Consider the following 24,997-nt stretch of genomic DNA (forward strand, 5'->3'; position numbering starts at 1 on the left):
CGAATCAATTGAAATGTTAAAATTAAAATAATATATATAAAAAAAAATAAATCGAATTAACCAAACAAATATAAAACCCTAACAAACCAAAAATTAAAAAAATAATAAAACCAACCAAAAAATAAAAATATTACTCAAATAAGAATAATTTTTACTCAATTAATCTTTATAAACAAATTTCAGTTCAAAAATATATACCAAATTAAAAAAAATATTACTCTAAAACAAAAATAAAAATTACTCAATTAACCTTTATAAATAAATTTCAATTTACAAATATTACTCAAATAAAAAATTTTGTTATTTGAATAACAATAATATTACTTGATTAAAAAAATTTTCTCGAGTAAAAATAACATTTCAATGAGTTCGATTATTTCGACTAAACCAAACCAAAATAACTAAAAAATTCAAATTTAAAACCAAACCAAACCAGTTTACAAATTAAATCAAACCGAACCACTAATTTTAACAAGTTCAGTTTAATTATTTCAATTTAACTAATATTCTACTCACCCCTATCCTTAAGTATAGCATTGGGCAATTAGTCCGAAAGACAGGGCTTTTGTTGTTAAATTTTGAATTTCTTTAACTTAATTTACCTATTTTATGTTCTGTGACTATTGAATTTTTATATAGCATAAAAAGAGAAGGTGAGCTTGTGGTAAAACACGACCAAACAAGAACTTATTGATCGTTTAAAAAGCTTTAAGACTTGCTTCCATGTGACAACATTTAGTTGGGTAAATAACATTACTTGTCCTTAAAATTTGCCTTATAACAAATCAATTCTTTATGTCATTAAACTTTTAATCTTATTACAATTTAATCTTTTTGTTAAATTTATCATAAAATTACAGAGAAAATGACTTAAAAGAAGCACCAAACTATGGTCACTTGTTCAAATTTATTCCAAACTTTAATTCTTATAAAACTCACTAGGAATTCAGCTTTTGTCAACAAAATGTTACATAATTTGAATGGTCATTAGAGAACACATTTAAAAATGTCACGTCAAGCGTACAAGACAATAGCTGATGTGCCAATTACTTTCACTGACATGGAAAATGGATATGATGGGAAGGGAAAAACAAATAAAGAAGCCCTAATATATATGCATATGTATGTATGTATGACTATACATATAAGTAAATCACTAACTCAGCTGACATAAAGATTTGAGTCTTTAGTGTACATATACATTTTTTAAAAATTTTTATATTAAAAACAAGGGAAAAATAAGTCAAAAGACAAACTAACTTGGGTTGAACCAATTCGATTCAATCCAATCCTAATCCAACCGGTTCGGTCTTCAGTCGAAAAAGTATAACCCTGATCCAATCCTGTCTAGTGTCACTCTGATTCGATTTAGACCGAATAAAAACCTCTAACTACTACCTTTTGCACATGCTTAGAACCCAATCATAGGGAGTAATGTAGGTAACAAAGAAGTAAGAACAGTACAAGACACCTAACATAAGTTCCCAAGAAACCAATAAGAATAAGGCACAAAGCTTTCGCTTCTTTAAAGGAAAACCAAACAATCGACTAACCTAAGCAAAATCAACTTCATCACATATAGGAAATGCAACACTAAGCTTCGTTTTCTAAGTTCTCCAGTAAGAATTGTTGCATGGAAGAAGGATATTGAAACTTCGGGTAGAGATTTTGACAAAAATTGTGGAGGAGAAGGAAATCTCGGCGCAGGGCAGCATTTACCTGAAACTCCCACAGCCTCGTAGATATTATCAGCATTTACCTGAAAACTTCAGAATAAGGAAACAAAATACTGAACGAATTGACAACATAGTAAAGAAAGCTACAACTAAAAAGCTGTAAAAAAAAGTAAAATTGACAACATTATGAAGAAAAGGAACAAGACAGACAACTTATGATTAAGAGCAAGTGAAAAAAGGACAGATGATCACTGAGAACTCCGTGATTACTGCATTATTTGACTAATTGCATTTGTTATGCGTAAGTATAACAAATTTTGTGGCTTCTATCAAGTTCCATTCAGGTTCAATTAAAAGGAGGCGGCAAAATGAGAAAGATAAAATAAAAAAGTAACTAAAATGAGGTTGGCTAACCAAAACCAAGATTAGATGACAAATAAAATGACATCAGACTGCTATGAAGCCTTTTCAAGACCAATAATGTACTGATATTGTTGATATAATCAGATTGCGAAGAAGCATAGAAACCAAGACTCAATAATTTTGGCAATAACATAACAGAATACCATACTCGGAAACTGAATGACATAACTACTTAATAATGTTCTGAAATGTTAACTTAACTGTGTTATTTGATTATAATCACTGTCATTCAGCAATTTCTATGATTTATCAAGGGAAAACATCCAGGAATTTTTTTTCCTTCATTGTGACTAATAAGATGTTTTCTCGGCAAAGAAAACGTGACTAATAAGGATGTTTTCTCGGCAAAGAAAATGACGTCGGATTTGTTTTAGAGACAAATTGAAGATAAAGAATGCACTGATATTGTTTGTCTTCAGTAAATAAACAAAAGGAAGCAGGAAAATGGGACAAAGCAAGATTAAACCAATTGAAGTGGAAACATGAATATCAACCAATTACCCTCTGATTCAACCAATTGAAGTGGAAACATGAATATCAACTGATTTGTGCTAAACTTTGGATCGTATGGCTAAGGACCATACATGTTGTAAGAATTTTCATTCCAGCTTTAAATTGTTTTGTGCCATATAGGTAGTGCAGCAGGGTAAACAGAGACATTATTTGCTTTCTAACTCATATTTTAATGATTATTTTAACATCTAAAAGATATTAGTAACATAGTTTGTCTATGTTTTTGCTGAATAGGCTAGTGGAAATCCATAGAAGATACGTAGGCACTGAATTGAGCAGTGGGCTGCTCATTGTGTATTGTTCTTTCCCAATAACATGTATTGACAGGAAGTAACAAGGAGTGATGCCTTTGGAGGCTAAGAAGAACAAAAAAGCAAATGATTTGTAAAGCAACCACTCCACCCAAAATGGCAAAAACCACCCTGTAAAACAGCCCAGAAGCAGAGCTTAATACAAACATTCCAAAACTTGACAGAAATAACCTCCTAAAAGCTGCAACCCATCCTCAAAATCCCAAAGATCAGATAGAACCTAAACACAACAGCCATCACAAGAAGTTTCAAATATGTGAACAATAACAGAGAATAAAACAGTGTTTCCATCAAAACAGCCAATGCTCAAGAACGACAGAAAGAAAATCACTTGAACACTCAAGAACACTACCCTAAAGATCTAAATAGTCTAATATTCTTTTCCTCTTCACTTATTCCAAGATCTTATCCTCCTCTCCCTCCCTCTTTCTAGATTGTAACAAATAAGTCATCCTTTCCTAAAACCCCCCATCATTGATAATTAAAAAAAATTACAGACAAATTCTCTTTATCTTGAATCAAGAAGCATACCAAAGAAATTAGAACCACAGCCATAGCTGAAATTAATACCTTAGAACCTCATCATTGAGGTTCCATATGACGCTGAAATTCTTGGAACTGATGTAGAAAATTCAGCTCTTTAAGCTGGAAAAAACTAAAATACTCCAAAACCACCAAGATTCAACCCTGAAAACAAACCACACTTTTGAGTCCCCAAATCCAACTTCTACTCAAGAAAAGGGAACTAATATACGTCCTTTACTGAGTCATTTAACATTTAGACAGATTAGACAAACGTTAAATAAATAACTGCAATGCTGATTTTAGGCATGTCTATTTCATTATAAGCAATTCCTTCACAGCTAGTCCAAGGGAGAGCTAGCGGCACATACAAATAAAATTTAGGTAATACAGACTAATATCTCAGGACTGTCAATACAATCTGTAGTTTGGACTACAGACTAATGAAACAATCTGGTAATTTGGACTTCGTTAATGATAAATAATAATGATAACATAATATTTGTATTGATTTATAATATTTAAAAGACTGCACATCATGGAGAATATGCAAGAGTTAAAAACACCACATACCAATATCAAAGTATTTTGTATATTTAATACTTAAAATATTTAACTCAACACAAATTGCTGGGTCTGACCACAATTTTAGGTAAAATTGAAGGGTAAACTGGACAAAAACCTGAATAGCTAAAGATCAAAATCTCATACGTGTTAACCATAATCACCGGAAAACAAAGCTTATTATCCACATGATGTTATTTATCTACAAAACTATGGACAAATTTCTTTTGAATATTCAAACAGGTAATGAACAAACATATTGCTGGAAACAAACTTGCACCAACCAAGCATAAGCATAATCAGAAGAGATGAGAGTAGTTGTACAAGAGTAATTATCTTCAATGCAACCTAATGTGTAAATATATATATATATATATATAAGGAATCCTAAAGTATATTACATCATTTTTGCCAAATACAACATACCATGCCCTTATGCCACTATGTGTTGGCCTATGTCCATTTAAAAATTATTACATGTAAAGATTGGCATCAGAAATGCCAATATCTGACTTCTGAAACAAATACCACGGTCTACTTAGGATGTACTGGGTTCTGCATAATTTCAGCATTTGTTTATAAAAGCAAAAGAATGAAATCTAATGATACAAAAGCACACAGACAAGTACCTGTATTTTTTCCAAGACAAAACTTAAAACAATTGTTCCATGAATCTGTTATTTCCAGCTTTGAGCAGCCACCTCACATATTTCATACCAACGAAAGGTGATTGAACAAAGAAAACATTATTATGAACTGAACAGATCCTCATAAAATACATAAGTTGATGATACTTACATTTACATAATGCAAGTAAATTTGTACATATTCTTAATTAGTCTATTATAAATTTATTAAGTGTACAATATGATTGATAATTATTTTGTTTTTATAGACTGCTTTCCAAACCCAATCCTCACCATCTACTTTCTGGAAATGACGATCTGAACTTAAGTTACTCAATGAAATTATGTGAAAGAAATGGGTTTTTGGTCTTTATTAAGATTAAGTTGTAATACATTGTGTAGGGATACATGTGACATTTTGATTAAAAAATTTGAGACAAAAACTTGTGCTGAAGGGTTGGGAAGTGAATCTATAGTCCTCTGACTTGTGATGTTGTAGGAAGCATTTTTGTGTATTCCTAATAATGGCTAAGAGGTTGACATTGATGTGTGAAAATCTTTTTAATAAATTAGGGCTAAATGATTTTCTCATATTCTTCAAAAAAATGTCTTGCCTACCTAATTCAAAAGAGTTTTCTTGCTTTATAGCCTAGATCAATTTTTATATCCAACTATTGCTTTAGAGCCTAGTTAAAAACACTATCTGTTGTAGTTGATGTGGAAAATGCTAGTACTTGTAACTAGTCAAAGTATGTTTTAGATTGGTTAGTTTGAGAGATGATTAGATACAAGAAAGATCCTAAAAGTCAGCTAACAACAAGCCAAAAGGATCCATCAGTGGTTGCATTTTCATTTTACAAATAGTCATTTAAGTCAATTTTTTTTTTCTTGAACTCTTGTTTGTTCATTCCAAAGATATTACTAACAACTTTTTCATTTTTCTTGCTAAATGTTTTAGATAATTTATTTCCATCAATTCATACTAGTGAAGTTGATTCCTCATAATTGTATACCAATAGAGTTCTGGAATGATGACAGAGTTAAGGTAGAAGAAAGAAAGAAACCTAGCTAATGAAGCCTACAAATGGATAGATAATTGTTGCATTATTAACTTACACGCACGGAATTGTTATTTTAACTTCCTTGATATTTTATGATAATTGATTTATAACTTACTTTATTTATGTTAATAATTTTAAATTAATGATTTATTAACTTCTTAATTTGCATTATGTTATTAAAGTATTATACATTATGAATTAAACTATGTTTAACTGCTTTTAGTATTTTTTTTTTTTAACCATCTGATGTAGGAAGCTTTAAATACTACTTTTGAATCTATGGTTGCTTTGACAGGAGTTAAAAAATGAGGTATAGCTACAATGATAGTAACATTTCATATTTTTATGATGAGGTGGTTAATTAAATATTCAAATACGTAGCATGTAAGAAACTAAGATTGCATCAAGAAAAATGTTTGCTACATTGATGGAGATGAATGAAAATATAACAAATGCAAAAGTAAGTTTTTTGAGATGAACAGGATGCATACCTCTATGCATAATATATCAGGAGATATCAATAATTAAATTCTACAAAAAGTGAAAATAACTCAATCATTTCATAAGGATGTGAGATCGCAAGAGATAATGGTGTTTTTCGTGATACAATCTATAATGAGGAGAGAAACACAGCCGGTAAGATTAGGAGAAGTCAATATTGCATATACAAGGAAAGAAAATATTCTTTAAATAAAATGAACAATAGAGTGTAAATACAAGGACATTATGGGATGAAATCAAGATTGATATTAACATGTGCCAATGTTGATTTCTTACACTCCATTGCACACTTTACTAAAACAATATTTTATTTCTTTACATACACAATATTGAGTTCTCTTAGGCTTATTGGCAATGGATATCTCCTCGTAAATGTACAATCAACAACACCAACATTTACCAGGGTCTCACATCCTTTTGATCCTTTTGAAATGAATGAGTGATTATTACTATTAGTAGAATTTGACTAATGATCTTCTCTAGATGCATTATGCACAAATGTATCCACCATGTTCACCTTAGAGACCATTGCCTTTTGCATTCCTTATATTTTCACTAATCTCCAGCAACATAGTAAACATTTTCTCTTGCTACAATCTTAGTTTCTTGCAAGTTGGGTATTTGAATATTTTAATTAACACCTCATCATATTACTTAATATGCAGCGCTAGTGCATTACAATCATTGTAGTCACTTCATCTCTTGGCACTCCTTAAAGCAATCATAGACTCAAAAATAACATTTATAGCTTCATATATTGCACAATTAAAACAATTATTGTCAACATTTAAACATAGCTTAATTCATCATATATTATACTTTAATAATATAATATGAATTAAAATTATCAACATAACTACAATAACCAATTATCATAAAATATCAATGATGTTAAAAAACCAATTTCATGCTTGGAAGCCAATAGTACAACAATTAACTCTCCATTTGTAAGTTTTATAAGCTAGGTTTCTTTCTTTTTTTCTATCTTTAACTCTTTCTCATTCCAAAACTCTATGGGTAAACAATTAGGAGGAATCAATTCCACTAATGGGACTCGTCAAAATAAATAATCTAAAGCATTTAACAACAAAATTGAAAAAGTTGTTAGTAATATACTTGAAATGAACAAAACAACAATTCAAAAAAAAAAAAAAAAAAACAGCTTAAATGAGTACCTATAAAACAAAAACACAACCATTGATGGATCTTTTTAGCTTCTTGTTAGCACAACTTTTAGGATATTTCTTGTATCTAACCATCTCTTGTACTAATCAGTCCAAAACATACTTTGACTAATTAAGACTAGCATTTTTCACATCAACTATAGCATAGAAGTGTTTTCGATTGGCCTTTAAAGCACTAGTTGAATATAGAAATTGATCAAGGCTATAAAGTAAGAAAACACTTTTGAATTGGGTAGGCAAGACATTTTTTTGAAGAATACAAGAAAATAATTTGGCATAATTTATTAAAAAGCTTTTCACACTCACAATGTCAACCTCTTTATCATTTGTGATGTTTTGAGAGAAAAATGTTGTCTCTTATTCACAATGTGGTATATCTATATATACCAATAAGGTACAACTAGCTTAAGCATAAGGTACAACACTATACATAATATACTAATTCTAACACTCCCCCTCAAGCGAACGCATATATATCATATGTGTCTAGCTTGGTACAAATGTAGTCAAGCCGTCGACCTTGTAATGGCTTGGTAAGAAGATCAACCAGCTAGTCATTAAAGCCAATAAATGACGTAGTAATCTCTCCAGAAATTAATTTGTCTCACAAAATGACAATCTATTTCTATGTGTTTGGTCCGCTCATGAAAAACTGAATTAGAGGCAATATGAAGAGCTGACAGATTATCACAAATAAGTTGTATAGGTCCTGAATCTCTAAATTTCAACTCCGTGAGGAATTGCTTGAGCCAAATCAACTCACATATGGCTAAAACCATAGCCCGATATTCCGCTTTTGCGCTAGATTTAGCCACAACACTATGCTTCTTACTTTTCCAAGAAACCAAATTTCCTCCAATCATAATACAATAACCTAAGGTAGAGTGCCTATCTGTAGGACAACCAGCCCAATTTGCATCACTATATCCAACAACCTATTTGTGTCATTTGTTCTCAAACAACAAGCTTTTACCAAGAGCACTTTTAATGTATCTCAAGATACGCACTAAAGCGTGCCAGTGACTGTCACATAGGGAGTCCAAAAATTGACTTACCACACTAACAACAAAAGAGATGTCTGGCCGTGTGATTGTGAGATAATTAACCTTCCCAAACAGTCTCCTATATCACCAAGGATCCTCCAATGGCTCCCCCTGTCGTGATACAAGCTTAACATTAGGATCCATAGGAGTATCTATAGGCCGTGAATCAAACATATTAATCTCTTCCAAAATATCTAAGGCATACTTCCTTTGAGAGATGCACACACCATGGGCAGATTGAACTACCTCAATACTAAGAAAATATTTCAACCTACCCAAATCCTTGGTCTAAAAATAAGAATGCAAATGAGTCTTTAATTGCCCAATACCAATGTCATCATCTCCTATGATAATAATGTCATCTACGTACACCACCAATAATATAACTCAACCAAGAAAATGGCGATAGAAAATAAAATGATCAGCTTCACTTTTACTCATACCAAAAGACTAGATAATCGAACTGAAGCGACCAAACTAACACCAAGCAGATTGCTTTAGGCGATATAAGGACTTCTTCAGGCGACATACCAGTCAAGACTCCCCTTGAACAACAAAACTAGGAAGTTGCTTCATATACACTTCCTCTTGAAGGTCGCCATGAAGAAAAACATTTTTAACATCCAGTTGATAAAAAGGCCATTGCTGAATAGCGATGATAGCAAGAAAAACACAAACATAAGCAATCTTAGCCACGAGAATGTATCACCATAATCTAGGCCAAAAATTTGAGTATAGCCCTTAGCAACCAATCGAGCCTTCAGACAATTAATAGAACCATCTAAACTAACCTTAACTGTAAACACCCATCGATAACCAACAATAGACTTCCCCAGAGGGAGATGAACTAGATCCCACGTCTCATTAGCCAACAAGGCAGACATCTTCTCATCCATAGCATGTCGCCACCCAGGGCGAGAAAGAGCTTCAGTATCTGTCTTAGGGATAGAAACAGACGAAAAAGCAGAGACAAAAGCAGAATAAATAGATGACAAACGGTGATAGCTCACAAAAGTATAAATGGGACGAGGATTGTGAGTGGATTGTGTACCTCGACAAACAGGAGCTTGGGCAGATTCAAAGGGAGACAAAATAATGGCACCAGCTGGAGGGAGGCATGGGTCTGGAGCAATACCATCATCGACAATAGGAGCGGGAGCAGTAGGCACTAATGAAGGCTAAGAATGACTATGATAAGTTTGGAGAGGAATAGGAGGAACAAAAATAGGTACTGGGACCAGGGGAGGAAAAGAAGGGACAGGAAAAACCTCATGAATGGAGGAAGAAGACCTATCAAACGAAGAAGAGAAAAAAGGTGTAGACTCAAAGAATGTGACATTAGAAAAGAGAAACTTACCACCTAAAAAGCACCATGTAGGCTGCAAATGGGTATTCACGATGACATATAGGAAAGATAGACAGATTGACAAGTTCAACGCCCACCTAGTGGCAAAAAGCTTCACTCAATCCTATGGTATTGATTACCAAGAGACATTTTTCCCAGTGGCAAAATTGAATACTATTCGAGTTTTACTATTTCTAGTTGCAAATCTAGATTCGCCTATTCACCAACTAGATGTGAAGAACGCATTCCTAAATGGGAATTTAGAAGAGGAAGTCTACATGAAAATCTCTCATGGATTTGAAACCAACCTTACAAGAAACAAGGTATGCAAACTCAAAAGATCACTCTATGGACTCAAGCAGTCCCCTAGAGCTTGGTTCGAGAGGTTCACAAGAGCAGTCAAGAAACAGGGATACAATCAAAGCCAAATTGATCACACGTTATTCATCAAATATTCTTTGGGAGGTAAATTGTCTATCCTCATTGTATATGTGGATGAAATTATTGTTATAGGGAATAATAATTCTGAAATGAATAACCTCAAAGAAATGCTTGAAAGTGAGTTTGAAATCAAAGATCTAGGAAACCTAAGATATTTCTTAGGCATGGAAGTTGCAAGGTCTAAAAAAGGAATTTTTGTATCCCAAAGAAAGTATACTCTAGACCTCCTTAATGAAACAGGTATTGTGAGTTAGTTTATGAATGATCCTAAAGAAGTACATATGGAAGCTGTTTACCGCATCTTGAGGTATCTAAAGTTGACTCCTGGCAAAGGCTTGATGTTTAGGAAAACAAGTAACCGAGGGGCAAAAGTATATAGTGATGCTGATTGCGCTGGTTCAATTCTTGATAGAGGTCAACCTCTAGGTATTGCTCATTTGTTTGGGGAAATCTAGTTACTTGGCGCAACAAAAAGCAATCAGTGGTCTCTAGGAACAATGCGAAGGCTGAATTTAGAGCTATGCCTCAAGGATTTTGTGAAGGAACATGGCTGAGAATAATACTTCAAGAACTACAAATGACTATTGCTAAACCAGTGCAAATGCTATGTGATAATCAATCTGCCATTAGCATTGCAAAGAATCCGGTACATCACGACCGGACAAAACATGTTGAAATCAACAGACATTTCATCAAAGAAAAGTTAGAAGGAGGGATGTTTCAGCTTGTTTACACTCCTACTAAAGCTCTACCTAGAAGAACATTTGATGAATTGAGCTCCAAGCTTGGTTTGAATAACATATTCAACCCAAACTTGAGGGGGAGTGTGGAGAATTGAGAAGGAATCTAGAGCATTATCGAAAGTATGTAGCCGAGATAGTGGTCCTAATTATTAGGAGTGTTAAAAGTTGAAGATAAATCAGTTGAAGATAAGACTGAATAATTCTCCTAGAAGATTAGCTGTATTCCTATTTTTTAGATAGTTGTTCTGTAAATTTAAATAGTTTAGATAAATATCATGTACTTGTAGATGGCATAGTCTTGTACATAAGGTAGGACTCCTATACATGTATATATAAGATACACACTAATGAATAATTGAATTATTCCCTTCTCTTAAAATAATTTCTGCAAGAACAATATTCTTTGGCATTATCACTGCGAAAGACTTGAATGGTATGACCAAATTAAGTAGAGATTTCATTACAAAAGGAAGTAAATAAAGATTGCAATTCAGAACGATCTTTCATAAAGTAAAACCAAACACAACGAGAATGATCATCAACAAATGTAACAAAATAGGAAAAGCCTTGTTTAGACTTGACTCTACTAGGACTCCAAATGTCTAAATGGACAAGATCAAAAGGAGCATCAACTCGTTTATTAAGACGACTAGGATAAGAAGAACAAACATGTTTTCCTAGCTAACAAGACTCACATTTTAGAGTAGTCAACAGAGACAATGAAGGAATCATTAGTCAAAGAGTAGATAAGTAAGGATGACCAACCCGAGAATGAATTTGAAGGGGAGATGTTGTTGTAGTAGCACAAGCAAATGTCGTAGACGACGGCAGGGCAAGATGGTAAAGTCCCTCAAACTCATGTCGAGTGCCAATCGTTCGTCCCATACCCCGATCCTGCACAAGAACAGATTCAAAATCAAAGATAATACAACAATTCAAAAAACGAGTGAGATGATAAATAGAAATGAGACTATGGGCAACTAGTGGGAAGGGTTTTAAACCCATCAACCATAGTGATAGAAGGAAGGGACATAGAGGAATCAAAATCAGAGAACAAGAATTTATTATCAAAAATATGCTTGGAAGTTGCTGAATCAAAAATCCAAGGACTAAGTTGAGAATGAGTAAAACAGATATGAGAAGTACCGTTGGGTGACCATGCAGAAGAAGTAGATTCCTGGGCAATAGAAGCTACAGGAGATGAAGCCTGTCGCGTTGCTTGAAGCAGGTGATATTTAGCCAACTCCTCAACAAAGATCATACATGTAGAGGTTGATCACGTAGTGTGAGAAGCACCAGGTACCACAGACTACGTGTCTGTACCATCAAGAATTGCAACATTGGCCTTGGGAGGGCGACCATGGAATGCATAAAATCTATCCTTATAATGACCAAGGCAATGACAATAATTACAATATGGGCGCCAACCACTGTGATCACGTCCAACACCTCAACCACGACCACCTCCAGGTCTAAAGTCAGAGGAAGATCTAGGAATATGAGAGGCAAGTATAGTTTGCTCTCCAACTAAAGCCTCAGAAAATGCTTGTGTACTTCGAAGGATCCGGGCAAACACCTATTCCATGGTAGGAATAGTGGGACTACTCAGGATCTGAATGCAAACACCCTCCATATCGGGCCCAAGGCCTACAAGGGTGAGCACCATAAATAACTTGTCCCTCGGTTGCTTCTGTTCATTGAGATCGGCTGTAACCGAGAGCATAGCGTTAAAATCTGTCACAACAGACTGGATACAACCCAAGTAAGTAGGCACATCTAAGGAGTCCTTTTTAATATTGAACAAATTACTAATGATAGTGTATAAACGCACAATATCATTAGTATCTAGTTGTTGAGCATGAGACCAAATATCAAAACAGTTCTCGTAGACACGAAATAAAGGAATTAAATCAACATCTATAAACTGCCATAACAATGTAATCAACTGTGCATCTATGTGATCCTAGATAGTCCTATCTGCTTTAGCAATGTCAGAAAGCCTCGTAGTCAAATGGTCACTAACACCATGCCTACAAAACCACATTCAAACAGACATTGACCAAGACACATAGTCCTTACCATTCAACTTGTCAGTGGTAATGGCAGTAATACAAGATAAAGACATTACATGGACAAGTATAGTCATCGATGAAGAAGAACTCACTTCTCCAGGTTTTGAAGAGGCCATAGCGGAAAAGATCCAAGCCCAACCAAATAGACAGATCAGAAGCTACTGCATACCAAATTTGAGGGATCAACAGCTAGATCTGTCAAATTGATAGTCAGATCTGAGAAATAATGGCCGAATCTAAAGACTGACAGTTGGATCTGAAGGTTGATGGCTGGATCTGAGAAATGGTGGTCGGATCTAAAGACTGATGACCAGATCTAAAGCAAGTCACAGATCTAGGTGGGTCGGACAGACCAATTCTGGGCTGAGATCTGGATCTTGGTTGTGGAGCTTGATAAAAATTAGATCTGGGTGAGAAGGGCCAAGATCTGAGCAGCAACTTGGAAGAGCTGGATGAGCCGCGATGACGGCGACAAGGGACGGATGGTCGACGACACGAGATTGGCCAATGAAGAGGCGACTAACAGAGGCAAGGCAATCGGAAAAGGCAACGTTGTTGGTTCCAAAGGCAGTAGCGATGCAGTTGACAAGATCTGAAACTGCCGGAGAAGAAAGGCCGAGACAATCGCGTGATACGTTTCAGATCTAGCGGACGAACGGTTGTAGAGGCCGAGGTCGACGGCGGCTAGTGGCGGTAAGGAGGAAGATCGACAATCGCACGGTGCATTTGAGACAAAGGACATGACCATCGATGATGATGAAGACAGCGACCGAAGGTTGCGGTCACGACGATGGCGGCCATAGATGACAATGGTGACTGGGACCAATGATGGTGACAATGAGATCTCTCTCAAATCGAAGAAGTGGTCGCGACCAATGATGGCAATGGTGACTGCAGTCGGTGATGGTGATCGTGACTGGCGACGGGGAAGGGAGACAAAGCGGCAGCGGCAATGGTGTGGAGAAGAGGCCGTCGACTGACTACAATGGAGAGCCCAACGACGACCGCGATGGAGAGGACTAACTGACGGTGGAGATCTGATCGTCAGCGACAGTGGCTTATGGCGGTGAGGTCAACAACCGACGGTTGGGTCTAGAGACTTTGTGGCTCTGATACCATATGATGTTTTGAGAGAAAAATGTTGTGTCTTATTCACAATGTGGTATATCTATATATACCAATAAGGTACAACTAGCTTAAGCATAAGGTACAACCCTATCTCTAATATATATATAAATATATATTATATGTACAACACTATACATAATATACTAATTCTAACACCATAATTACGAATACACAAAAAATGTTTCCTACATCATCACAATTCAAAGGAATAGAATCACTTCCTAGCCCTGTAACACAAATTTTTGGGTCAAACTAAATAAAAATATCACAAACATCCCTACACAATGTATTACAACTTAATCTTTCTTTCACATAATTTTATTAACTTTAAGTTCAAATAGTTCTTCCTAGGAAGTAGCTGGTGAGCATTGGGTTTGGAAAACAATCTAGAAAAATAAAATAATTATCAATCATAGGTATACTTAATAATTTTACAATTGACTAATTAAGGATATGTACTACAAATTTACCTGCATTATATAAATGAAATAATCATTAACTTACGTCTTTTACGAGGCCCATTCATTTCAGAGGCCCATTCATTTCATAAAGTTATTTTCTTTGTTCAAGTGTTTTTGCTTCTCTTTAAAGGATGATGATTCCCGCACTTACCTCAATTACAATAGAATCTATGTTACTTACATTCTTCAGTTCACTTCTCATCTTTTTTTCTGTTCATTTTTGCATGAAATTCTTTCCTATTAAATGAAAAAAAATGTTAGTAGTAAGATATTACAATTACATACATTAGAAATACAATAGCACAAGTAGAAGTAGTTAATACCTAAATAAATATGAACAACTTGTGTAATTTGGTTTCGATTCTTCTGGATCATATCCTATTAGCTTGTATTAAGTATGTTGTATGGACTCGTTGTACTTTGTGCCTAGCATAAGTAGCTTGTACATAGGAAAAATAATGTATTGGTATAAATACTTGTAACCGTAGCTTAATAGAATTGATTAGTTCTTTCCCTCCAATTTCTCTTTTCCTCTCTTCTTGTTCTCAGTTCTGTATATAATTTTTCATGGTATTAGAGCCATTGAGGGATAAATCTGGAGAATTGGAGCAGATTTGATGCAATAAAATCATCAAATCTCGTTTAGAACTGACTGTATCCTCTTGATCTGATCAAGCTGTGATATGATCAAATCATCACTTCTCATGTGATGTTCATATCTGCAATCTAATCAGGAGGTGCAATCTGTCTCTAGGACTGTGATCTGAGATCAGATCTTCTAGGGTCCTGATCTGAGATCATCCAAGGCTATGATATGAAATCAAAACTTGGATCTCTGTAAATCTGTTCTGACCTGTTGGGTTTGCTATTCTATTGTAATCTGCTGGTTAAGATTTCTCTGATCTAATCTGCTGTTCCTGAAGATCTAATCTGCTGTTCAAGGAGCTTCCATCTACATTTCTCATTAATAATGAACTATAAACAGTTCAACAACACTATGTTTCAATTCTCAATTTATACACCATATCAATAACACAAATAGTTACATCACAACGTACACAATTTCATTTTTAAACCTCACAAAGGGAAGATCTATCTATTGAATCTCAAAATCTAACAATTTTCCCCACACTTTCTCAACAATCAAGCAGAGAGCGGCATAAACATTTCCAAAGTTAAATCAAATTGACACAACTTCTTGACTTACCTTAAAGTAGTAGTAGTTTGCCGCAATTGACAGAAGCGTAGCAAAAGCCAACAGAGGTGTGCAATGGTCAGTTTGGGAGGTTTGAAAAGTGTTTTCCAAATCAAACCACTATGTGCTTGAAACCACCCAAACCATAGTTTAGCAGCTTGGACGGTTTGAGTGGTTTGAAGAAACATAATATAACGGCAATTAATACGCATGTACGTCATAAATAAACATAGAGATGTATGACAATTAATTGTCAACATACATGTAAAAAAAAAGAAAACAATTAAAAATTATTCAGAATTGTGTAAAAAGTACGCCAATAGGCAATTCAATTCTACAAGTATTGTAATTTATAAGTAATAGGCAGTATTTATAAATAATCAAGTATATCTATAAACTAATATTGTGAATTTGCTACTCACTTGACAATCAATAAAATCCATAGCTTTATTACTAAATAGAAAATCTAAACCATAAAAGCTTTGTTTTATTAGGGCAGTTGGTCAATTTCATGAGATGCAATTGCAGATGGTGACTATGAAAGGGTGGGAGAGAATTCCACAAATTTTTTACTAGGGTTATCACTGTTGATATACAATCTGAAACTGAAGTAAATTGAAGGTGTTTGGCTACTCTGATTTAGATAATTCAGCTAGGATTTAATTACTTTATGTAGATTTTAAAAGCTGATTCTTGGACTCTTATGTGGCATACCACATCAAAATGTAGAATGGAGTCTAAGAACTCCACATACAAATAGCATTTCCATACCCTAAAATAACCTGATTTGGAAATTAGAACATCATCTTCAATAGCTTGTAACAAGTTCACCAACAAACTTTCGATGATCCATGCCATTGCTTGAGACAAATGAGCAAAAATCACTTATAGGGAATAGGGATATTTCTTCTGCTTCATATGTATTTAAAGCAATCAATTGCAATCACTTTAAATAATTGAATAGTCGGTATAGAGGTTTTGTCAGAACATCACTTTAAATTATTGACACAAATAATTGAATAGTCAGTATTTAATACATTATTTCATATGTATTAAATAATTGAAAAGTAAGTGTAGAGGTTTGTCAGAACATCACTTTAATACATTATTTCATATGTATTAAAGCAATCAATTAAATAGTCAATAGAGAGGTTTGGTCTCCTCTTCTACTCAAAGCTTTGTGTTGATACAAAGGTGAAATCAAAACTCTCACAATCTTTTAATTATTTTGGGCACAAGACCCAATTCAATAGGACCTAACTTTGTTTTGATTTAGTTTGATTACGTGTTCTGCTTGGGTGATCCCAAGTCTAAAATTATGAACTCAATCGCTATTAGTTTGGATCTAATATCAAACCTGAACAAACCCCCACATGTGACTTTGTACCTTACATGGGCCTGACCCAACCTTGAGGACTTAACCCACTGGCCCACAGCCCAATCCATCGTCGCTATTTATATGTGTCATACTCATTCCTAGCCACCACCGAAACAAGCTTCTACAATTTTCCAAATAGAGTTTCTCTGTTAATCTCTCCTCTCATCAATGGAGGTCTCAGCCCACCATCTCCTCCAAATCACAATCCTACTCGCCCTTGAGTTATCTGCCGCCTCAAGACCTTGCCCCTACAAAACCATAGTCTCATTCTCTATCTCATCATCATCCTATCAAAACCCATCTCTCACCCCTCCAATCTCTTTCAAAGCTTTTCTTTCATCGTTTTCTTCTCTGACTTCAAGAATTTCTACCCCAAGCCTGCCCTCCTAGTCGATCGCATAGTTGTCGACAAACAAACCCTTCCCCTCTGTTTTGGATTCTACCAAACCACCTTGAACGATTGTAGCAAGGACATTTTGCAAATCATAGGGTCTCTACTAGCAAGCGCTAGTTGTGGCGCCCTCATCGTTGCCGCTATTTACTTGATCTGGTCTCATTTCACTCCCAAACGCATTGAATTCACCAATTTTAATGACTTTGTGAGCCCCAACACAATGGAGTATATCCCAATCATGACGGTCGAGGCCAACATCATTGCACCATCAACCAAGGAGGTCGTTTGAGTGTTTGAGCGAGAGAAGAGTTCAACTACCATGTTATGGATTGGGGAAAGTTTAATCATGTAAGCATGCCATATTAGGAAGAGGTAAATTGAATGTATCTGCTAATAGATTATGGTTATCCTATGTGTAGAAGAATTTCTCTTTCAAAGTTCTCTATATTTGGTTCAAACCCACACCAAAACTAAATATAAAGAACTCCGAAAACCCAAAACCAATTGCAAACAAAGTGCAATGAACTAAAAACCATTAAAGTTGAAATTTCATTTTTTGCTAGACATTGCTTCACCCATACCAAATTTCCATGTGCCTGGAAAGTTTCACAACCCAACGATGCATAGCTTGACAATTTCCTGCAGCCATCTAGTTCTCACAAATAGAAAGAGCCAAATAGTGGTATGTTCCCATACCAACATAGACATATTGCTAGCTTAATATACTTCTGTTGATGAATGCTTGCAAATATACCATGATGAGTTACCTCCATCAATCGGCTGATTCTTGAAATGCAAAAAAGGATGCCCACACTGAGCATATGTGTTTATTTAGCATCCTCGAATTCAACCACATCTATGCCACTGCTATGAGCATCCGCGCAAATAATATTGATCCTCAATCAAGTGGAAGAACACATAAGAAACAATTTGAACAGATAATAACCAAAACTAACTCAGTTTCATGTAAGGCAAGCCTAGCAAAAAAAGACACCTACATCCATCACAAGACTAGACACATTGTAGATACTAGAAAGACACCTACATCCATCACAAGATCTGATTTGCCCATCACTTAAAAAAATTGACAATATTATATGCTTAAGAAAACAAATCATGAAATTAAAAAATATACATATAAATTTATATTTATTGGTCCTCCAACCTACAAGGTCTAACTCTGTGCACCACTCTATTCCAGTGACCATAATCCATTAACAACGTCTACTAGACTTATAAGGTTCTAAGCAATTGGTCCTAGGTCATCCCATCATAGGTAGGAAAAAAGATTTAGACTTGGTATTAAGTTAAGGCATGATTCAGAGAACAGTTAAAGTGATTTATGAGGTTATATTTCTATTATAGTACAACAAAAACTACCTGAATAGAAAATAACAGATTCTCAATTTTCTGACTATCTTGATGTTGGAAAATTCAAAGCAAGTAATTACCAAAAAAGATTTCCGGTTTGGCAGTTTCCCAAGCATGACGTAAAGGGTAAGATATGTCAAAAGGTGACGATTAAATCACACAAATCCAATAAAGTCCCATATACTTCCTCCAATCTCCAGTCTATAAGAAAAATTGCATTGATCTTAGCTTTTGTGCTCTTAAAGTGCAAGAAAGAATTGAACCACCAAATTATGACCCAAATTTGACCACTGAGTAGTAAATGCCCTTTTCCCTTTCTTTCTCTAATTATGCCTTTTGTCTACATGTCATCCAAAACAAATAACAAAATTTAATTGCTCATAAGTAATCATGGCATAATTCATACTGACCTATCCAATGTTTAGATAATATGACAGAAAAATCAAAATTCTTTGGCAATAAAAATGACCAAATATAAATGAAACACAGTAGCATATGACTTATCAAGATTGCAGATGTACTGATACTAGAAAAAACCCGGGTCCTACATCAACTGAGGGATGCAAAGTTAAAGCTTCAGCAAGAATTTCTGCCAAGCCTTTTGAACACCTTCAGGCCGCAGCCCTATACTCAAATCATGTTTCCCAAATGAAAACATATAAAGGGACCAACATGCTAGATGGGAGAGAGAAAGCATCAATTTACTTGTCCGTGAAGAGAGTGAAGGAAAATACAAAAAACACAAAAGCATAACCACTATTTTCACACATGCATACAGCATATATTTATTCAAGAAGTTTTAATTGCTTATGCATATCCATAATCTTAATCTACTAGTGCTAAAAACCTAATTGATGTAGGACATAAAAGCTGATATTTTGAAAAATATTGTTCTAGGCACAGAAATAGGAACCAGCGTTATTTCTTTTGTTTATCTTTTAGTCAAAACTCTAGTTATTAAGTTCCATTAGAATCATAATTAGAAATAATCAAGCAAAAAAGAAGAATGCTAATTAGAAATAATCAAGCAAAAAAAAGAATCCTAATTAGAAATTAGATTGGAATTAAAGTAGGATCATTTCCAGTAGTGCCTATACATTGTTGCTTGGATGTAACTGAAAGTAGACTTTGATTATTGATTTTGATATTCAGATATTGAGCTGAGATTTTTAGTTGGTTCTTGCGTTCTTTTGGGTTCTACATTAATGTGGGACATAAAAGGAGATATTTTGGAAAATATTATTCTAGGCATAAATAGGAACTAGCATTATTTCTTTTGTTTATTCTAGGTGGAACCACTGCACGTATCTTCTGCAACCATCTGAACCTACACAATTCACCATCAGTTTTAGCCACCGTTTGAAGTTTTCATCAACCACCATAACCAAAGAAATTCAGGCAACTATACCATCAAAGTAACAACTGTCCTAAATCACCATCATTACACAGAGAATCAACCTTCAAAGGCATTGTAGAATATCTAGAAGCCTTGATTCATTGATTCAACACCATAAATTTAGCTTGAAGCTTCACAATAGTCAAGGGTGAGCCTCGAGTGTGAAATGGTCACCACTTGAGTTGCCAACACTACCCTCTTCATTGAAAGCCTTTGCCAACATCGGTGCAATTAAGTCTTCAACACCAACTTCGCTGAAGCCAAAAAGATCTTTGTTGCAACTTGAATGAGTTTGTGACCCAATTTTAACCCAATTAAGCCAGTTTTAACCTCTCTACCCAATTAAGCCCTTTGCCCAATTTCAATTGAACCGGCCCAATTAACTGGAAACCCAACCCAATTTGTTTTAGCCCAGAAACCCATTAACATCAATTTTCCCTTAACCCAAGCTGAACTTTCTGCAAGCCTAAGCCCAAGAAAAACCCAGATTGATCATCATGAAAATTGGTTGTTTCTATCCATATCTTTGGTTTACTGTTCTATTTTCTAAAATAATGTTGAATTAATTTGGGTGCTTAGATTTTCAGACTTATTTTACCCTTAGTCATTGACCCAACATGTCAAACCCTATGAATCCAACAATGGCCCGGATATATCAAAATATTGAATTCATATAAGCCCAATTTTACCAAATGAATCAAGATTTACAAGGCTGAAATAAGTCTATTAACCAGTGGTTTATGCTGGGTCCTCTTTTTCGCCGAGAATCCCACCCTTAGTTATTGAGCCACAATGTTCTAACCGTGCACTTACTACTTACTTAATTGGAAAGTGAGCATTTGTGCCATTTCATACATGGAAATAAAGAAGAGAAAATAAGGAAAAGTAGCTAGAAGAACAAGCTCAAAATCCCAATAGTGATAAATTGGGTGGCTTCAAGCATTATTGCAACCAAAAAAAAAATCAAAGGGTAGTAGAACTGGAATTCCAGATTCCTAACCAAGACAAGCCCAAATTGGGGTAAGGGAAGAAAACGTTGCAGTACATGAGGAAATTCCCAAGGAACCCTGGCAAAAAAAAAAAAAAAAAGCCAGGAAATTAAGGAATCTCCTGATGTTTTCCCTTAGGAATTTTCAAAACCCTTTCACCTTTGTCCATTCTCCAACTTTTCTTTGATGTTTCACAAGTGATGCTTCCTTTCAGTAAACCGGTTGTTGACCCATTACTTGAACCAGCTCTAGGGTTTAAGATTCCATTAAAATTACCTTTCTGCTATGGACATACATATAAACTAGACGTTATTTTACGTGAGCAGAATGTTCCTGATAGGGATTGACAGCAAATCCTCCAGATTAAGCAAAACTTGGGGACAAATTTTCTCCTACCAGGAGAGACTAATGTAGGACACAGAAACAAATATTTTGAGAAATATTATTCCAGGGGCAGAAATAGGAATTAGCATTTTCTTTTGTTTAATTTCTATTTTCTTTTGTTTTCTAATTTCTTTTTTTTACCTTTCAGTTAATACTTTAGTTATTAGGTTCCACTAGAATCCTAATTAGATTGAAATTATTAGAAAAGGATTATATCTAGTATTTGTCTAGTTGTTTAGGATGTAATTGAAAGCCAACTTTAATTATTGATTTTGATATTGAGTTTTTTTTTTTTTTTTGGTTTGATCATGTTATTCTTTTGGGTTCTGCATCAACTCTTGAAGGAAGGTAATCTTAAACATCCTTAAGATTTATCCATAAAAAGGGGAAAATAGTTAAGAATGACACCAATAAATTACAGGGAGATACTAAAGATACCAAGATCTCTGCCCCCCACCCCATGGAATCGAGATTGTATTCACACTTGATAACAATGTAGACTAAGCCCAACTCAAACAAAATATATCATTAAATTAAAGAAAATGAAAAAAAAAAAAAAAAATAGAAGATTCTAAAGCAGTTTACTAAAAGGAAACCTAAGCTAGAGATCTGAAATTTACGTTAGGAGGTAAGTAAGAAGCTTACACGTCTGTTCTTATTCTAATTATTACTGGAATTATTCACAAATGAATATTGGAATTATCTTCTAAAATATGTAATATGGTATAAATGATCAGCTTCAAAGAAAACCATAATCCCGTACAAGACTCTAAAATGAGCCTAACTCCTCAACCACATACAAAAAGAAACGTGATACTGGCTACCTATAACAAACAGTAAATCAGATAATATTGGTTGAGACATCATACATGACACATAATATGCATTGCCTTAAGAAGGGTGCAGTTTGAAAATGCAATCGCAATTTTATTTGAATGCAATAAAACTCAGAAAACTGACAGCCATCATAAAGAAACTATATAGACCTTAAAATGAAATTTTAGACTAAGAATTAAAGATGCAATAATAATATGTCTACTGCTCATACTTCTCACATGACATCTGATTTGTTAAGGAGATTATGTATTATAGTAAGTTTCTTCTCTTAAAAACAAAAACAAAAACAAAAAAAAGACTGCCGAGTATCTCACATAAGAAGGCATAAAAGTATGAGTTAGATAATTATTCTTAAAAGATTCCTAGCAACTTTAAACATGATCACCAACGTGGAAGTAAAAGTGGAAGCCTCAAATGAAGAAAGGAAAAATAAGAATGTGGTTAAAAAAAAAAATAGAAAGAAGCGTGAAGCAAACATTCTGGTCATGGTTCAAATGCAATTGAATGCCTATGTTATTGATAATCCTCTACAAGCTTCCCAAAAAAACCCACGCCTTTATTTGGCATTTCCAATAATTAGAACTGTTAATGAGAAGACTTTCCAAGATCAGTGGACAGACCAGCTTGATCCCAACTATTTTTCTATGTACTGCAAGAAGATAAAAAGTAGACAAAATGTACACCAACTTCCAGCAATGGGCACTTCAAGTCCCAAAGTCTCAATTTCTAGCATAGTTCCAAAGACTCGGAATACATCTCACCAAGTCTCCAATTCTTCCCAGTTCCACCTGAAATAAAAGGGCTATAAAGAATATGCAAAACAACCTGAGGATATATTACTTAAAACCCATAAGTAGCATTGAAGGATATCACACAATGGAACTTGCCTCATCAAATTTCTAATTCCAGCCACACAACACGGGCAACCAAACAAATCTTTAATTCTCTTCCAACCAATTTAAGCCACAGGTACAATGAATTACCTCGAGGGATCTCATTTCCAGATCTCATTTCCAAATCAAGGGAGACCAGATGTGGGCTCCCTTCTTCCTTGTTAGCGTTAATTCATTTCACAAAACTTTCAAACTAAACTACATAAACCATGAAAAGTGTTGTGAGCTACATGTCTATACGAGGAAGCCAGCATCAGGAAAGTCAATCATGTCCAATATACCCCAGTTCACTACTATTGACTGAGCGTAATTCATCACTGGTTTCTGTAATTCACATTTCCCACATTTTTTTCACAGGCACAATCTAATCTCCAACTTAACAATGAGATGTTCAAACAGCACAGTGGTACACACCCTCTTATCATTCAGTACCACTAGTAACAAGAATCGCAAAAGAAAAAAAAAAGATGAAATGCTGCATTGAAGGATTCAGTAAATGAATACCCAGATTCATCCCAATTCAGATATAAGGAGCACCAAAATAACAAGTATTCAGTCCAGGGCCAGTAAGCAATACAGAGCCTTAATTGGCCGAAACCATAAACAGTAACACCAAATAGATTGCATCCAATCAGAATCAGCATTAGATTCACAGAAAATCAAAACCAAATACTGAGAATACCAAAAGAGAAACCATTTTAAACACAGAACTGTTAGCAAATACGCACAATTTATAAACATGGCATGCTTACATGATTAAACTTCCCCAATTCAGAACATGCCAATTGAACTTCTTCCTCTCTCAAACCCTCAAACGACCTCTTTGGTTGGCGGAACACCGACGATGGAATCGGCCTTCGGGACTGGAAGGTATTCCATCGTCTTAGGGCTACCATCATTATCAAAATCGACGAATTCAAAACGATCGGAAGCGAAACGAGACAACATCAGGTAAATAGCAATCGCGGAAAGGGCGCCACAGCCAGCCCCCGCAAGCAGAGACCCAATGATCAGCAAAAATTTCATAATGCGGTCGTGGAGCGCAGAGGAGTAAAATCCGGAACGCAGGGGAGGGGCTTGTTCGCTAACGACTGTGCGATCGACAAAGAGTGTGGACTCGGAGTAGAAATTTCTTATCCTGGAGAAGAAAACAGGGAAAGAAGGGCGTTGGAAGATATAGAAAGAGAAGAAAGGGGGATTCCGATGCGGCGACGACGGAGCGGAGAAGAAGATTATGGTTTTGTAGGGGCCAGGCCTTGAGGCGGCCGATAAAGCGATTAGGGTTAGGAGGACGGAGATGAGGAGGAGGAAACGCTGGCCGGAAACCGCCATCGACGAGAGAGAGAGATTTAACGAAGAAACCATCTTAGGAAAGTTGCAGAGAGCGGTGTTGAGACGGATAGGCATGACCGCCACGTTCACGCATATATATCAGCATCAATGGATGCCTGGGCCCTGGGCTCTGGTGTTAAGCTGTCATGGTTGGGTCGGGCCCATGTAAGGTACGGTGCATCGGTGTCGGGTATGAGGTTGGGTCGGATTTAAT

At 35.1% G+C, this 24,997-nt stretch overlaps 1 protein-coding gene across 7 annotated transcripts; it reads right to left on the bottom strand.

The window, feature by feature from the left end:
- Nucleotides 1-1,151: 1,151 nt before the first annotated feature.
- Nucleotides 1,152-24,968, bottom strand: LOC127799416 (uncharacterized). Of its 7 annotated transcripts, none has more exons than XR_008022620.1 (3): nucleotides 24,204-24,892; nucleotides 4,639-6,306; nucleotides 2,432-3,610 (listed from the first exon to the last, which is right to left on the bottom strand). XR_008022620.1 is itself a non-coding variant. In XM_052333441.1 (3 exons), exons 1-3 carry the CDS (start codon nucleotides 24,348-24,350, stop codon nucleotides 3,605-3,607), a joined length of 282 nt encoding a protein of 93 aa, XP_052189401.1. In that variant the 5' UTR covers nucleotides 24,351-24,876; the 3' UTR covers nucleotides 2,432-3,604. The 7 variants fall into 7 exon arrangements, 2 of the variants coding, with proteins under 2 accessions (XP_052189400.1, XP_052189401.1); XM_052333441.1 differs by lacking the exon at nucleotides 4,639-6,306 and adding an exon at nucleotides 11,719-11,847 and having other exon boundaries at nucleotides 24,204-24,876; XR_008022619.1 differs by lacking the exons at nucleotides 2,432-3,610; nucleotides 4,639-6,306 and adding an exon at nucleotides 1,152-1,766 and having other exon boundaries at nucleotides 24,204-24,968.
- Nucleotides 24,969-24,997: the final 29 nt, after the last annotated feature.

This window comes from Diospyros lotus, chromosome 4 (assembly GCF_014633365.1).
Source record: "Diospyros lotus cultivar Yz01 chromosome 4, ASM1463336v1, whole genome shotgun sequence".
Taxonomy (NCBI): Eukaryota; Viridiplantae; Streptophyta; class Magnoliopsida; order Ericales; family Ebenaceae; genus Diospyros; species Diospyros lotus.

Bases quoted from the DNA above. Each gene is read 5' to 3' on its own strand.
- LOC127799416 (XM_052333440.1), bottom strand. From the start codon at position 24,350: ATGATGGTAGCCCTAAGACGATGGAATACCTTCCAGTCCCGAAGGCCG. The intron at 1,760-24,203 runs GTAAGCATGCCA...TGAAGTTTTCAG, and splicing joins AATTGGGGAAGTTTAATCAT to GTAAATGCTGATAATATCTA.